The 18,393-nt window shown below is 45.6% G+C and overlaps 1 protein-coding gene across 1 annotated transcript in view; it reads right to left on the bottom strand.

Moving 5' to 3' along the window:
- Window positions 1–18,393, bottom strand: part of LOC126175894 (spondin-1) — a 211,238-nt gene that overhangs the window by 24,143 nt on the left and 168,702 nt on the right. Inside the window, exons 8-9 of the mRNA XM_049922950.1 lie at window positions 17,970–18,204; window positions 7,616–7,787 (exon numbers count right to left, since the gene is read on the bottom strand). Coding sequence (XP_049778907.1) covers window positions 7,616–7,787; window positions 17,970–18,204 — 407 coding nt within the window. The remainder of the gene's footprint in view (window positions 1–7,615; window positions 7,788–17,969; window positions 18,205–18,393) is intronic.

The following is an 18,393-nucleotide window of genomic DNA, read 5'->3' as shown; positions in this document are numbered from 1 at the left end:
CCTTCCCTAATCCGATGAGACCGATGACCTCGCTGTCTGGTCTCCTTCCCCAAACCAACCAACAAGTAAGGAAGAAACCAAGACTATTTTCTGTAATTAATAAGTTGTGTATGTACGTTAAACATTTTCCAGAGGTAACCTCGAGCAAAATACGAGACAGATTTTTTGACGGAGAGCGTACTGTTCCATCGCAAAATAATGTATCTGGTGGTACTTGTAAAAATTCAATTACGCAATGAGCAGAGGAAAGCTTGTCAAGCCATAACTGGGAGGAATTTCAACAAGGGGCTCATATTGCTTGTATTACAGATGTTACGGGCACACCACGAGGTGGTTACCTCACCCTGTACAAAAGATGGGCAATCCAGGTGATATATTATGGAGTTGCAAAAAGTGAGAGCAGTTACGCTATATTATGGAGTTGCAAAAAGTGAGAGCAGTTACAACTCAGATATCCTAATTTCCCCATGTCGAGGCCGCAGCGATGTTATGAGCTGTGGCGAAGAAACCAGCACGGTAGTATAACAGGCATGGGCCAATGCCGTGTAAATATTGCTCATTTTTCAATGTAGATATCTTAGTCTGCAGCTCGACAGTCTGTAGGAGAGACTTATGTTGGTCAACCATGAGCTCATCTTGCTGTTTACAATTTTTTGTAATTTTAGACGCTGTTAGTAACAGTTCCGCCTTTCATGCCGAGTCCGATGGGTCAGCCTTAGGTCAGCAGGCGACTCGTGATCTTGTGGCGTTGCCGTCGTCACTGCAGCGTCCACGTGGGCCGCACGCTGGTGTCGGTTCATTGCTGGTGGAGCGTCAATGCTTCTGTCCTGTCCTGCTGCCGTGGGCAGAGCGCAACATTATCGCACATTTGTGTATTGTCCAACAATAAATGTTTAGTTCTTTAATACTGTTTTATCAACGCCTTTGGACGTCAGGCAGGCATCCACTCACCGGGCCACTATTCAACCACGTCATGGGGTGATGGTCCACAGCATCCCGACGTCGACGTCGACGTGCCCTCAATCGCCACCCAAAGTAACGTATGGGTTCTTGGCATTACAGTGCTTTTCTGCTGTGAGGTATACACTGACTGACCAAAAAAGTTAAGCACCAACTAGGGCAGTTGGAAAACAAAACGAAACTTTGAAAGGTCTCTGCTGGATTCCTTTCATGTTAATTTCTTAAATCTGTTGTCATTTACGGCATAAATTCCTCTTCTAAATTTACTGTGGCGTTTCTGACTATCTGGGATGATGATGATGATGATGATGATGTTTGGTTTGTGGGGCGCTCAACTGCGTGGTTATCAGCGCCCGTACAATTACCCAATCTTTGCTCAGTCCAATTTCGCCACTTTCCTGGATGATGATGAAATGATGAGGGCAACACAAACACCCAGTCATCTCGAGGCAGGTGAAAATCCCTGACCCCGCCGGGAATCGAACCCGGGACCCCGTGCTCGGGAAGCGAGAACGTTACCGCGAGACCACGAGCGGCGGACTATCTGGGAGGAGACTGAGTAGTGGAACGTGTTACTTTTACACATAAACAAGAACGATCTGTCACACTACTACACTTTAAAACACAGTTTATATGTAATTCATGTCACACAGTCTCATACGGAACCTACATCCGCTTTCTTTTATATGCTGTATATGATAAGATACTGTCATCCCCCTTCCCTTCTGTGTGAGAGGATGAATGAGCAAATGTATTTCTAGTTGCATGCTTGAGGGTAGCAGACAAGCCTGTCTGCTAGAGAACAGTAGGACCAACGTCGGAACAGGTAGCTACGCTTTCTAAAAGCAGAGAGGTTTCTATTCTTAGTATGGTCCTGTCCGTCCCTTGTCATGTTGGTATAGGAAGCTGCCCCTCTGGCCACTTCCGTTTGTATTTGTGAGTCACCCTCAGGAAGGGACCACGGCAGTCTGTCCACGGCGAGCGTCTGAAGTGGTATGATCTCCGGCTAAGCGCGTGTCTGCTAAGTCCGTGGGACAATGGATTTCTTAAGTTCAGCCTAACTGAAAATTTAATCACCTTTATTTCAGGTTTAGCTCTAAAATGTCTAATGTTATCCTAAATTGCAACACAGTGTAATTCGAGTGTGAAGTTCAGAATATATTCCGGTAGTTGCTTTGTCACTACTTTGTGAGTAAAGTGGAACCACGTGTTGATCAGTAACTCTAATTAAGATCATCAGTCTTAAATGCGAATGTGCGTTAGATTATAACGTCTCGTCTTGACAATAATTTCCAATATAGCAACTTTTCTTTATGTTCAACCCACGTGGGGTGTACTTTGCGAGACCAGTACCACGTGCATATACAATTGTTTGACCCATCAGGTTAATAGTAAGACGTTAGTAACCAGTTCGAGGTTTTTCTTTTGTAAATTGCTTTTCGATCTAATTTATTTTAATTATCAAAATTATTGTGGAGTTACACTCTTTGTGTAAACCAAGTCAACCACGTGAAGCATGTGATGTAAGCATCAAAGTAGCCCTCAGCTATTCTTTTCGGGAAGATTTCACAGAGAGTTAGTATGAATTTAGTATACCAGTGTGTGGTAATTTCATGACGGACAGGATTACACTACGAATGTAACTTCTTTGGGTGAAAATTGAATCATTTGGTTGTGATTGATTTCCTCTTGGATATGTTTCAACGTTCTTCGTGTGTTATTTTATGAATGCAGTGTTGTATGTAGTCTCCCACTCTTGGCTCCCTATTTGATGTGTTCCGTAAGATTACAAACTCACATTTTCACAATCCTAAATAAGGCACCAGTTTAGTTAAGAATCAAGTTTGATATGCTGACATTTTAACGGTACAATGATCAATGTTAAAATAAATGTCCAAATATAAACTGATTTATTTCTTTTTATTTAAGTTGTCTTTTTATATACAATCCTGGAAATGGAAAAAAGAACACATTGACACCGGTGTGTCAGACCCACCATACTTGCTCCGGACACTGCGAGAGGGCTGTACAAGCAATGATCACACGCACGGCACAGCGGACACACCAGGAACCGCGGTGTTGGCCGTCGAATGGCGCTAGCTGCGCAGCATTTGTGCACCGCCGCCGTCAGTGTCAGCCAGTTTGCCGTGGCATACGGAGCTCCATCGCAGTCTTTAACACTGGTAGCATGCCGCGACAGCGTGGACGTGAACCGTATGTGCAGTTGACGGACTTTGAGCGAGGGCGTATAGTGGGCATGCGGGAGGCCGGATGGACGTACCGCCGAATTGCTCAACACGTGGGGCGTGAGGTCACCACAGTACATCGATGTTGTCGCCAGTGGTCGGCGGAAGGTGCACGTGTCCGTCGACCTGGGACCGGACCGCAGCGACGCACGGATGCACGCCAAGACCGTAGGATCCTACGCAGTGCCGTAGGGGACCGCACCGCCACTTCCCAGCAAATTAGGGACACTGTTGCTCCTGGGGTATCGGCGAGGACCATTCGCAACCGTCTCCATGAAGCTGGGCTACGGTCCCGCACACCGTTAGGCCGTCTTCCGCTCACGCCCCAACATCGTGCAGCCCGCCTCCAGTGGTGTCGCGACAGGTGTGAATGGAGGGACGAATGGAGACGTGTCGTCTTCAGCGATGAGAGTCGCTTCTGCCTTGGTGCCAACGATGGTCGTATGCGTGTTTGGCGCCGTGCAGGTGAGCGCCACAATCAGGACTGCATACGACCGAGGCACACAGGGCCAACAACCGGCATCATGGTGTGGGGAGCGATCTCCTACACTGGCCGTACACCACTGGTGATCGTCGAGGGGACACTGAATAGTGCACGGTACATCCAAACCGTCATCGAACCCATCGTTCTACCATTCCTAAACCGGCAAGGGAACTTGCTGTTCCAACAGGACAATGCACGTCCGCATGTATCCCGTGCCACCCAACGTGCTCTAGAAGGTGTAAGTCAACTACCCTGGCCAGCAAGATCTCCGGATCTGTCCCCCATTGAGCATGTTTGGGACTGGATGAAGCGTCGTCTCACGCGGTCTGCACGTCCAGCACGAACGCTGGTCCAACTGAGGCGCCAGGTGGAAATGGCATGGCAAGCCGTTCCACAGGACTACATCCAGCATCTCTACGATCGTCTCCATGGGAGAATAGCAGCCTGCATTGCTGCGAAAGGTGGATATACACTGTACTAGTGCCGACATTGTGCATGCTCTGTTGCCTGTGTCTATGTGCCTGTGGTTCTGTCAGTGTGATCATGTGATGTATCTGACCCCAGGAATGTGTCAATAAAGTTTCCCCTTCCTGGGACAATGAATTCACGGTGTTCTTATTTCAATTTCCAGGAGTGTATATATATATCACCGGTTATCGTAAGATGAGTACTAAAAGATTATAATTAATGTTAGTCTGGTTGGGAATTTGGTAAGCTAGACTCGATATCTGGTGAAACAATTGCGCAGTAATGCAAGGTTAACTTCCTCACATAGCTCACAGCTTTTAACCCACTTTTATGGTCTTGAATATCAGCACCGCTTTCAGAAGAAATTAAAGTAACAACGTTACAACTTCACGTATGCGCTATTTCACTGATTAAAAAACGAGTGAAATTTACAAAAAACTTGGCAGTATGTGGCTACTTATCAGTGTGATGTGCGATCCCTTCCGGCCTCGACTATTTGGTTGGCAGGTGTGTTACAGCTCTCCTCAGGTAATGTAGCTGGTCCTTGATATCCTGGTTAATAACACGGGGATGGCATAAATGTGTGGCCAGGTCCCATACATGTTCTATTGGATACAGATCTGGGGTTCTTACTTGCCACAGGAGTACAACATCACGCATACATTCCTTAGGGAAAGGTGCCATGTGTGGACGAGAAGGGTGCTGTAGAAGACTGGTACGATGACACTGTCGCGTGAGAGGTAACATATGAGGATGTAGAATGTCCCTTACATACTCTTGTGCCATCAGAGGTCCCTGAGTGACCACCAGCTGCAACACACTCATTGGCTTCCCACACCATGACAGGATGAATAACCAGTCTATGCCTCTCCAAAACACTGCAACAAAACACTGGAAGAGTAGAACCTCTTCCCAAGTCACTGTCACACTCACCATAGTGCACAACCGTGATTCATTGTTGAACACTAAACACGAACAACAGTAATGCATAAAGGTGACCTTTCCATCTTTCACAGAGAACACCAACTCTAAATCATTTAGATACTTGCTGATTGTGTACTTTTACGAATTACATTGACCTCTGACCATGTCTTTTAGGTGCTCTAGTTTCTTTGTCTGCCAATGTATTAGTTTCTATCAACAGTTTGATTTACGTATTTAGCGAATGACAGAATGAATTTATTGATTATGTAGGAAACTCTTAGTCATATACATAATCACAATCATTTGACAAATGAGTAAGGGTCGAGTACAGTGCAGTCGTGAAAGGACGAATGGCTGTTTCTAGTACTGATATGCCAGAGATAATTATTTTAGTGTGATATTTCATTTCAATGTAGTATTAAAAATGAAATGGACTTTTAAAATATTGAAGACTGGTACGATGACACTGTGGCGTGAGAGGTAACATATGAAGATGTAGAATGTCCCTTACATACTCTTGTGCCGTCCGAGATCCCTGAGTAACCACCAGCTGTAACGTACTCATTGGCTTCCCACAACATGGCACAATGAGTAACCACTCTATGCCTCTCCAAAACACTGCAACAAAATACTGGAAGAGTAGGACCTCTTCCCAAGTCACTGTCATACTCACCATAGTGCACAACCGTGATTCATTGTTGAACACTAAACACGAACAACACTAACGCACCAAGGTGACCTTTCCATCTTTCACCGAGAACTCCAACTCTAAATCATTTAGACACTTGCTGATGGTGTACTTTTACGAAGTTACATTGACCTCTGACCATGTCTTTTAGGTGCTTTACCTTCTTTGTCGGGCAATGTATTAGTTCAAAATGGTTCAGATGGCTCTAAGCACTATGGGACTTAACATCTGAGGTCATCAGTACCCTAGACTTGGAACTACTTAAACCGAACTAACCTAAGTACATCATACACAGCCATGTCCGAGGCAGGATTCTAACCTGCGACCGTAGCTGCAGCGCGGTTCCAGACTGAAGCGCCTAGAACGGCTCGGCCACAGGGGTCGGTAGTGTGTTAGTTACTAGCAACAGTTGATTTACGTATTTAACGAGTGACGGAATGAATTTGTTGCTTATGAAGGAAACTCTTAATCACATGCATAATCACAATCATTTACAAATGAGTAAGGATAGAGTACTGTGCAGTCATGGAAGGACGAATGGCTGTTTCTAGTACTGATATGCCACAGGTAATAATTTTTGTGTGATATTTCATTTCAATGTAGTATTAAAAATGAATTTTTTCTAATGTACAGGATGTCCGAAAAGTCTTTCTCTGATTACATAAATTGATAACTCAGGCTAGAAGTAAGATACAAATATGAAACTGGTGTCTAATTGTTTACAAACTATCAAAGTTTTTTTCACACGTCAGTAAACTTCCACACAAGCACCCTTGGTAGCACGTAGCAAACACATCTAGGCGATGTTCAATTTCCGTCCACACATTAGCCAACATCACTATAGGGATTGATTCAGCGACTGCGGTTATCCGTTGCCGCAGGGTTTCAAGATCTGGTACACGTGTTCGGTAGACCTCGTCCTTGACATAACTCCATAAAAAGAAGTCTAATGGGGTTATGTCAGGAGAGCGTGGAGGGCAAACCGTTGGCCCATCACGACCAATCCATCGCCCAGGTAAGGTCATATCGAGGCAGGCACGGACGTCCAAACCCCAATGAGGCGGTGCACCGTCTTGCTGAAACATGACATCAGGGTGATACTGAAGCAGCTGAGGAAAAGCATACAGTTGCAACATGTCCAGATACACTGCAGATGTGATGGTAGCCTCAGCGAAGAAGAATGGCCCGATAATTCGATCGTGCAATAGCGCGCACCAAACATTCACCTTTGGACTGGCTCTGGTGCACTCCATGACCTCGCCAGAGGGTTGTGAACCCCAAATGTTCACATTATGGCGATTCACTACTCCACTGACAAAAAAGGTCGCTTCGTCGGAAAAGGCAATTCGTCTGAGATAACCATCATCGTTCTCAATACGTGATAGCATTTCGACCGCAAAGTCATATCGACGTGTACTGTCATTGGGCAACTACGGAAGTGGAAGTTTACTGATGTGTGAAGACAACTTTGATAGTTTGTAAGCAATTAGACACCAGTTTCATATTTATATCTTACTTCTAGCCTGAGTTATCAATTTATGTAATCAGAGAAAGAATCTTCGGACACCCTGTATTTTATAGAGTGACCAGTGTGGTGGGTTAGAGGGAAAGGGGAGGAGAGAGAGAGAGAGAGAGAGAGAGAGAGAGAGAGAGAGAGACGAGATATGTGGGGGACGATGAAGTAAGGTGGACGAGGAAGAGGAGTTACGTGTTGAGGAGGGAGGGGGTACACCGTCGTATAAATCCCGGTGGGCTGAATAGCTAAACGCATTGAAACAGTGAATGCGGTTATCGCTTTACTTCAGTTAATTAGAGACATTAGAGAAGAGAAGCTGCGGTACTCACGGGCAGGAGGGCGCGGATGCGACGCACATCTCCTTGGAGACGAGCTGCCGGTCGCAGCCCAGCATCTCGGCCTTGGGCGCGTTCAGGTAGGAGCGCTGCCGCATGCGGATGCCCTTGCCGCACGTCACGGAGCACTCGCTCCACGGCGAGTACTCGCTCACCGCGCACTCCGCTGTCCCACACATGCAGTGAACTTTCTGTCAAACACTTTGTACTTTTCACATTCAACCTTACAATTAGAATTTCGCGAAGTTCGGGGCGTTTAAAAAATTACATATGTATTTCCAATGCATATATGTAATAAACTATACGACGTATAACCATGAAACCTGCGAATCTCTCAAGTATAGATTACATATGTTCAATGTGTCCTCCACCAGCGACACGAACAATATCACATCGATAATCGAATACCTGCCATACTCTGGTAAGCATATCCATTGTGATCTTCCAGCTTTCCCGGCGGATACGTCGTAAATAGTCTTCACGGGTTTGCAAATTCCGTAATACTTCATCGGAGTAACTTTCCGATATCTTCAGCTGGTTCAACCTTGCTGGTGGCTGTTAGTAAACATAGCGTACAGTGCATGTGCAGGAGGAAAGCTCTGCGATTTTCGGCAGAGGGCGTTTTAGTGCGGTGCCATCTACACTACTGGCCATTAAAATTGCTACACCAAGAAGAAATGTAGATGATAAACGGGTATTCATTGGACAAATATATTATACTAGAACTGACATGTGATTACATTATCACGCAATTTGGGTGCACAGATCCTGAGAAATCAGTACCCAGAACAACCACCTCTGGTCGTAATAACGGCCTTGATACGCCTGGGCATTGAGTCAAACAGGGGTTGGATGGCGTGTACAGGTACAGCTTCCCATGCAGCTTCAACACGATACCACAGTTCATCAGTCACTGGCGTATTGTGACGAGCCAGTTGCTCGGTCACCATTGACCACACGTTTTCAATTGGTGAGAGATCTGGAGAATGTGCTGGCCAGGGCAGGAGTCGAGCATTTTCTGTATCCAGAAAGGCCCGTACAGGACCTGCAACATGCGGTCGTGTATTATCCTGCTGAAATGTAGGGTTTCACAGGGATCGAATGAAGGGTAGAGCCACGGGTCGTAACACGTCTGAAATGTAACGTCCACTGTTCAAAGTGCCGTCAATGCGAAAAAGACGTGACCGAGACGTGTAACCAATGGCATCACATACCATCACGCCGGGTGATACGATGACGAATACACGCTTCCAATGTGCGTTCACCGCGATGCCAAACGCGATGCCAACCACGGATGCGACCATCATGATGCTACCGCTACGGTCGCAGGTTCGAATACTGCCTCGGGCATGGATGTGTGTAACGTCCTTAGGTTAGTTAGGTTTAAGTAGTTCTGAGTTCTAGGGGACTGATGACCTCAGAAGGTAAGTCCCATAGTGCTCACAAGGGAACCTCCCCATCGCACCCCCCTCAGATTTAGTTATAAGTTGGCACAGGGATAGGCCTTGAAAAACTGAACACAGATCAATCGAGAAAACAGGAAGAAGTTGTGTGGAACTATGAAAAAAATAACCAAAATATACAAACTGAGTAGTCCATGCGCAACGTATGCAACATCAAGGCACGTGTGAGCATACGAGCGCCGTGGTCCCGTGGTTAGCGTGAGCAGCTGCGGAACGAAAGGTCCCTGGTTCAAGTCTTCTCTCGAGTGAAAAGTTTAATTTTTTATTTTCAGACAATTATCAAAGTTCAGGCACTCACACATAATCAACTTCGCTCTCCAAAATTCCAGGACATGTTCAGATTTTCTTGGACATATGCAGGATTTGACGGTCTACACAAGGAAACATTTGAAAACGTAAAAAACATATGTTTTGACAGAGCACAGGGAAAACTGTGCGACTGTGAAACTGTTGCATTCATTTGTTGCAGTTTGTGTGACAAACTCTTATATTTTCATCACTTTTTTGGGAGTGATTATCACATCCACAAGAAAACCTAAATTGGGCAAGGTAGAAGAATCTTTTTACCCATTCGCCAAGTGTGCAAGTTAGGTGGGTCGACAACATATTCCTGTCATGTGACGCACATGCCGTCACCTGTGTCGTATAGAATATATCAGACGTGTTTTACTGTGGAGGAATCGGTTGACCTATGACCTTGCGATCAAATGCTTTCGGTTCCCATTGGAGAGGCATGTCCTTTCGTCTACTAACCGCACGGTTTTGCGGTGCGGTCGCAAAACACAGACACTAAACTTATTACAGTGAACAGAGACGTCAATAAATGAACGGACAGATCGCAACTTTGCGAAAATAAAGAAAGTAAAATTTTGACTCGAGGGAAGACTCGGACCAAGGTCCTCTCGTTCCACAGCTGCTCACTCTAACCACGGGACCACAGCGCTCCACAGTTCACAATGTCCTTGATGTTGCTTATCTTGCCCATGGACTACTCAGTTTGTATATTTTGCTTATTTTTTTCATAGTTCCACACAACTTCTTCCTGTTTTCTCGATTGATCTGTGTTCAGTTTTTCAAGGCCTATCCACTGTGTCAATTTATAACTAAATCTGAGGGGGGTGCGATGGGGAGGTTCCCTTGTCAGAGCCATTTGACCCCATTTGACTATGTAAGTTCCAGCCCTCGTATATTCTGTTCACGAGGAAAGATTATTCAGGGGAGTTTCTCGTTCAAGAATGGCAACAGAATCTTGATTGCTTTTGAGAAGACCATTTTAAGCTACGTGTAAGGAGAAACGTGTACAAGCACGTGTAGGAATTTTACAGTGGCAGGATCAGGTGCTACCGAGAACGTGCTTTATCGTCCCGCTATATTGCTGCTTACATTCGTCAGGATCCAACGACTGTCACGCAATTACGGGATCTGTTGCTTTAAGAGGACCTCAACGGCTCCACGCGACTAGCGCTGAAACGAGCTCGTTTGCAGCAAGGTAAGTATGCACGCGCGCAGTGCAACTGTCAGCACGGCGACAATTGCTGCCACTTCCCTTACCGCGGGCAGCAGTGAGACGCGCGGCGACTACGGTACGCCCAGTGACAGCACTGGACACAGGAGAGCCGCCATGTCGTCTTTTCAGACGAGTCCCAGTTTCCCGTACACTATCTTGATGGAAATACCTCGTGAAGAGCCTCCGAGGAGAACGAATTTTTCCAGATTGCTTTCGTCATCATACGGGGCCAGCACCTGACGTGATTCTATGCAACGCCACTGCTTATAGAACATGATCACCTTTGTTTCTCATAGCTTACAATGTGGAGGTCCACGTGGCGTTATTTTTCAACAGGATACCGCAAGACCGCAGGTTGCCCGCGCTTCGATGTTCTACCTCGACCCAGAGGGTGTTCGACCGTTGCCTTGGCCAGCACGTTCTCCAGATCTTTCAGCCACTGAATGCATCTGGTCGTGGGTTTCGCCAATCACTAAGAATAATCTTGCATAGATGTGAGGCAGAATGGAATGACGTACCCGCGTTTCATACTCAGCTAGATTAGAGCCTTTGCTGCTGCCAGAGATGGCAACTCCGTGTACTAAATTTTTCATTCTTTGTAACTACGAATCACCCACAAATTTAGTCATGTATTTTATACTTATAGTAAGTAAAATAGCGTTACTTGCCACCCTTTTGAAAAGTTAACTGTAGGTTGTACCGTTTTATGCTACGTGTAGGGAGAAACGTCTACAAGCACATGTAGGAATTCTCCTTTCCTTTCTTTCTCCCAGTCCATGTTCTGTCTACTATTTTCCTTTCTGTTCCTGTTCTCAGTAGCTAATTCCATGGACCCACAATAAAGTTTTTACCTCTTTTGTTGCACTAAACTGTTAGACATATTAAGGAAAGACAAAATGGAGTGAACGAAAACGATATTCGTGATTGGACAGTGTGAGAAGAATTTGACAGTGCACTGAAAGATCTACGTCGAAACAAAGCACCCAGAGTAAACGTTCTATCACAGTTATTAAAGTTCTTTGGAGTACCGACAGTGAGAGAACTTTCCATCTAGACTCGGTTTCAAATTCAGAACAGATAAATCCTAATTTCTAAATTTGATAGTTTCTGGGAAACTATTTATCAGATTTTGAAGAGTGAGAACGGTTGAACTTCGGTGATAACAACAAAAATTAATATATATCCATAGGAAAACAACGAAGCAGATTCCATTATCTCTGTAAGTACACTGCCTGACAAAAAAAGTGTTGCATCCAGTGAAATTTACAAATAAATTGGTAGTACGAACCTACTTATCTCTATAACGTAGGACCCCGTCTGGCCTGGATGCATGCACTTATTTAATTGGGGAGAGTCTCATAAAGCCATTATATCCTCTGCTGAGATACACTGGCCCATAACTACTGTAACTGATTCTTGATGTCTTGGATACCTGGGCTGGAGTTGACATCCGAAATGATCTCACAAATCTTCCACCAGGAACAGATCTCAGTATCTTGGCGACCACTGGAGTCCCTGCACTTCATACATACAGTTCATAGAGACATGCCTTGTGCAAATGAGCATTGTTCTCTTGAAAATTGGCACCACAATAATATTACGTGAGGGTAACTCATGAGGACGCAATATGTCCATGACGTACAGTTGTGCCGTCGGTGTTCCGTCAATGACTAGCAGCCGTGACGTGTAGTCATACTGCATGGCTCCCGACTCCACGATACGAGGAGTAACACCTTTCACCTTTCTGCCCCCCCCCCCCCCCCCTCCTCCACAAAATATCAAAATTTTGCAAGAATGGGACTCCTCCCCAAATCGCTTCGATACTCGCCAACAATGGTCATCCGAGGTAACGCAAAACAGCAATTCACCGCTGAACCCAGTGCGACGCAATTCATTGACAGTCCCGGTCACGGCAACAATTCAAACGCAGCGGTTTGTGTTGTGGTGTTAACAGAAGCCTACGAACCGGACGACAGTTTGCTAGTCTGGCTGCAGCTGGCCTCCAACCAATGGTTGGGGATGACACAGAATGTTGCAGGAAGTCTGATACTTGTTCTCGAATGGAAGGCGGAGATGTGAAGGGATTATGATGTACTTGGTGCACAATACGGCGATCCTCCATTGCGTTGGTCAGACGTGATTGAACGGAACCTTGACGATGGGTATGCCTGCCGTCACATTCCCATGCAGCCCAACAATGAGCTACTGTCACATCCAAATGCCCACAGATCTCTTTATTGCACGATTTGACCAGCTGGCCAAATGGAGACACACATGTGGCGTCTTTAAAATTCAGTACGCTGCTGATAACGAATATATGGCACCTATGTGTCTTTCCAAGTGATCACTTAGCATTTGACGGTGTTCATGACCGTTGTATACCGTACTAAACACTAAAAACACTAATACACTCTCGTGAGGATTCTACATGTCACAAGAATTGAAATTCTAATCATTCACATATTGCCGATTTCTGCATCTACATACACACATCAAAAAAAGTTTTGCATCACCCCAGTTCCCGGAACTCCTGAAGATAGACGTTGACTGTGGATGTTGTATCACAGACACAGTCCCTTTGACTGTTATGAGATGTTACTAAACACGTACAAAGATGTAAAAAACCATGCATGAGCAGCACCTATTAAGTGGAGAAGGTCCGACAGCCAATCAGTTCCAGGCATTCCACCAGGAAGGAGGTTGACGGTTCGTGTTGTCTATAGTTCAGCCATGCATAGACAGTCAATACCGCGGTTCAATCAAGTCTTCGTTGTTACTTTGTGCCAGGAAGGGCTCTCAACAAGAGAAGTGTCCAGGCGTCTCGGAGTGAACCAAAGCGATATTGTTCGGACATGGAGGAGATACAGAGAGACAGGAACTGTCGATGACATGCCTCGCTCAGGCCGCCCAAGGGCTACTACTGCATTGGATGACCGATACCTACGGATTATGGCTCGGAGGAACCCTGATAGCAATGCCACCATGTTGAATAATGCTTTTTGTGCAGCCACAGGACGTCGTGTTACGACTCAAAATGTGCGCAACAGGCTGCATGATGCGCAACTTCACTCCCGACGTCCATGCCGAGGTCCATCTTTGCAACCACGACACCATGCAGCGCGGTACAGATGGGCCCAACAACATGCCGAATGGACCCCTCAGGACTGGCATCACGTTTCCTTCATCGACGAGTGTCGCACATGCCTTCAACCAGACAATTGTTGGAGACGTGTTTGGAGGCAACCCGCTCAGGCTGAACGCATTAGACACACTGTCCAGCGAGTGCAGCAACGTGAACATGACCCACCAGCCAATCTGAGGGATCTACGCAGAATCGCCGTTGAGGAGTGGGACAATCTGGACCAACAGTGCCTTGATGAACTTGTGGATAGTATACCACGACAAATACGGGCATACATCAATGCAAGAGGCCGTGCTACTGGGTATTAAAGGTACTGGTGCGTACAGCAATCTGGTCCACCACATCCGAAGGTCTCGCTGTATGGTGGTACAACATGCAAAGTGTGTTTTTAATGAGCAATAAAAAGGGCGGAAATGATATTCGTGTTGATCTCTGTTCCAATTTTCTTACAGTTTCGGGAACTCTCGGAACCGAGGTGATGCAAAACTTTTTTGATGTGTGTATATACTCTGCAAGCCACCGTACGGTGCGTCGCAAAGGGTAACCTATGCCACTGCTAGTCATTTCGTTTGCTGTTACACTCACGAATAGGGCGAGGGAAAACGTCTGTCCATATGTCTCCGCATGACTCCTAATTTCTCGTATCTTCGTGGTCCTTACACGAAATGTATGTTGGCGGCAGTAGAATCGTTATGGAGGGTGCTTCAAATGCCAGTTCACTAAATTTTCTGACTACTGTTTCTCGAAAAGAACTTCGCCTTCCCTCCAGGTATTCCCAATTGAATTCCCGAAGCATCTCTGTAACACTTGCTCATTGTTCGAACCAACTGGTAACAAATCTAGTGTGAACGAGTACATTGTTACATTGACATACAACCATTTCTACTGCTTCACTTTCTTTGTCAGGCAGTGCAAAATAACTATGTAAAGGAGCTACATGTCGGCAAAAGCTTTCTCACAATTCATTTGTGTGAAAACAGAATTGCGGTAACTTTATGGTCTTAGATGAACCGCTCGGTATACGGGATCGTCAGAAACAGTCTGAAAACCTAGTAAGGATGTTGCTGGGTAGGCTGTGTTGAGTAATAATTGTTAACAAAAAATTCGATACATTGCGTCGTCTATGAGTTAGTAAGTACTGAAATTAGCCGAGCAGACTGTTGCGCACGCGAATGAAAACCGCCCGCCAGAGACTGTGTCGCCAGACCCGAACAAGAGAGCAATAGCAAAATTGGACACTGGACAGTACCAAGGGTCGAACTCGAGCCAAAGGCTGAACATTCTCGTGCGCTACCATCTACGCTACGAGAACAACTAAGTGTATCTAGCAGGCCGCTTTAATTTGCATGCACAAAGGCATGATTGGCTAACTTCAATGGTAATTAACTCGGAAACGGCGCAATGTATCGAATTCTTTTCTGAACAGTTATTTCTTAGCACTGTCTCCCCTGCAACACCCTTAAAAGCTTTTAAGACTGTTTCTGGCCACCCTGTATGTATAAACGTCATATTATGAGGGCGAGTCAAATGAAAACCTTAAATATTTTTTTTTAATATTATTTATTGTGCAGAAGTGGTACAAAGCTGTATCACTTTTCAACATAATCTCCCCCACGCTCAATGCAAGTCCTCCAGCGCTTACAAAGTAGATAAATTCCTTTAGAAAAAAATTCTTTTGGTAGTCCGCGCAACCACTCATGCACCGCGTAGCATACCTCTTCATCATAATGGAACTTCTTTCCTCCCATTGCGACTTTGAGTGGTCCAAACATATGGAAATCACTTGGGGCAAGGTCTGGAGAGTATGGTGAATGAGGAAGACACTCAAGATGCAGGTCTGTGATTGTTGCAACTGTTGTACGGGCAGTGTGGGGCCTTGCATGGTCATGTTGCAAAAGGACACTTGCTGACAGCAATCCACGTCGCTTTGATTTGATTGCAGGCCGCAGACGATTTTTTTAGGAGATCTGTCTATGATGCACTGGTGACAGTGGTCCCTCTACGCATGTAATGCTCCAAAATGACGCCTTTTTCGTCCCAAAAGAGAGTCAGCCTAACCTTCCCTGTTGATCGTTGTGTTCGAAACTTCTTTGGTTTTGGTGATGAGGAATGGCGCCATTCCTTGCTCGGTCTCTTCGTTTCCGGTTGTTGGAAGAGAACCCAGGTTTCGTCCCTAGTAACGATTCTTGCAAGGAAGCCATCACCTTCTCGTTCAAAGTGCCGAAGAAGTTCTTCACAAGCATCAACACGTCGTTCTCTCATTTCAAGAATCTGCTGCCGTGGCAACTATATTGCAGACACTTTGAGAAACTGGAGCACATCATGCACAATGTGGTGTGCTGACCCATGACTAATCTTTAAACATGCTGCAATGTCATTCAGTGCCACTCGGCGGTTTTCCTTCACTATGGCTTCAACCGCTGCAATGTTCTGTGGAGTCACAACTCATTGTGCCTGATCTGGACGAGGAGCATCTTCCATTGAAGTCACACAATTTGCGAACTTCCTACTCCATTCGTAGAATTGCTGCTGTGACAAACATGCATCGCCGTACTGAACCCTCATTTGTCGATGAATTTCAATAGGTTTCACACCTTCACTACGCAAAAACCGAATAACAAAACGCTGTCCTTCCTTGGTGCAAGTCGCAAGTGGGCCGGCCATCTTTCTACTGATACTGCGACGGTATGTGTTATAACACCCGAACGACCACCTTAAAGTCAATTAAGACAGAATATCATAATATGAAGTAGGGAAGAGGTATCTTGGCAAATAAGACATCTTTGCCGATAAGCTAAGACCAAGAAGTTTTGATAACATCAGCATTATACATCACTGAGAGGTTTTGTTATGAAAAGAGGAGGAAGAAACGTCAGATTTAATTAATGGATAAATATCCAAGTGATAATTGCAATTAATATCTTGAAAGCTAAGTCCAAGGTGATGTTAGTCAGAGATAACTTTTATGTGGAAGAGAGTTGTAAGCACAACGAAGAAATTCAATGCGCCTACAATACTCTTTCACAGAAGAAGTCGCTTGATGGCTCTCGTCCTGTAAAGACGTGCGAGAACAATTCTTGTCTTCGTTATTGAGAGTACGGAACGCGACGAGATTGTTTTGCGTTCAGAAGTGTGTCTTGCGTGACGTGATTCACGAACTTCGGAAACTGATTTTCTAAGCAGAGACAGGAACTGATAGACGCGTTTAACCGTGCATAACGGGTTAATTGAACTTTATTGACGAAACTAGTGAATATTGGACTTGACTTTGAAACAGTTGGAACTAAAAGAAGAGTGGATAGTATATCAAAGGACTACACTCAATTAGTCTCGAGTAGGACACAATTACACGACTTCACGAAGATAATACAATTACGCTGAAGAGTCGGGTTGTCGTAATTGTCAAGAAACTGACTTTACCAACCAACTGCGTGTGCGTGTGGTGCGAAAGTTATAAAGTATTCAGTGGCCAAGGAACAATAACCTGTTCGTTCCAAGTGAAATATCAAGCGTAGACTACATTATTAAGTGATTTAATGAATGACAGTTAACCAACGACTGTTCAGCAGGGACAATTTAATCTGAATATCAAAATACCTATTTCATTAATTGAAAAGAGAACGTTTGAACACTTTTTTTTTAACATTACGGCGTAGGTTCACTCAGACGTGACCAAAGAGTATCTGTGGATCTCGCTTCATACAGGTTCAACAACTCCATAGCAACGAGCCAACAACGTACGAGAAGACTGATAATTACAATGTTCCCTCGCAATTGGTGGTGTGTACGATGCGGATGAGCTAAGATTTAACAACTACTGCATATCCGGGCAATGAATCATTCAATCTTAAATCAGAAGAAGCATCCATCGTACGAGTTCGCATTTCTGTCTCTCCCGTTCACCAACGGGGACCTACGTCACCGCGCATCGTGTCCCAACTCCGCTGCGAGAGCTGTGCCAGTAGCAGCTCTACGGCGTCGACAATATCAGCACGCGGTTGGAGTGCGGGGACGCCACAGTGTGCATCTGCACTACGCTGCCACCTACAGACCATTCTGCAAGCTGTTTGTAGCACGTTTACCAACTTACAGGATAACGGCGAGAAATTTCGAATTGTTATTACAAATTTATGGTTTTCATTTGGCTCACCCTCGTAATAGCATTTAAAACAGCGTGACGAGCCGTTTTCGTCAGATGACGCAGATGTGCTACGGAAGACTGGAGCAGGTACTCACGTCGCGTGGTGTCCTCGGTGTTCTCGGTCTCCTCAATGGCCAGGTCTGCAAGTGCGGCTTCCACGTCCTGCTCGTCGCAGCTCTTGGCGATGACGGTGTCGCGGAAAAAGTAGAGGCGAGCCAGCGGCGCCATCTCCCTGCCAGACGGGTCGTAGAACGGCGCCCGCGGGTCCTCCGGGTACATCGTCGTGATGCGGTGGATCTTCTCCCGCGGAATCGTCGGCGTGTTTGGGGACTGCAATAGGAACGAGCGCAATGCGGAAACCCTGCACAAGTAGCAGACAGAGTTCTAAACTCTTATACACAAGGGGGCCTAATGTCGCGTCTCCCTATGGCACGCCGCTCGGAAAAGTCATCAACAGCGCCATGATGGTCATCGAGACATCGCTGCCCCAAGATGCTTCAATAGTAGCGGCGCGGTTTG

Source organism: Schistocerca cancellata, chromosome 3 (genome assembly GCF_023864275.1).
Source record: "Schistocerca cancellata isolate TAMUIC-IGC-003103 chromosome 3, iqSchCanc2.1, whole genome shotgun sequence".
Lineage (NCBI taxonomy): Eukaryota > Metazoa > Arthropoda > Insecta > Orthoptera > Acrididae > Schistocerca > Schistocerca cancellata.
The sequence above is the reverse complement of the archived record's forward strand: the minus strand, read 5'-3'. Positions and strand labels throughout refer to the sequence as shown.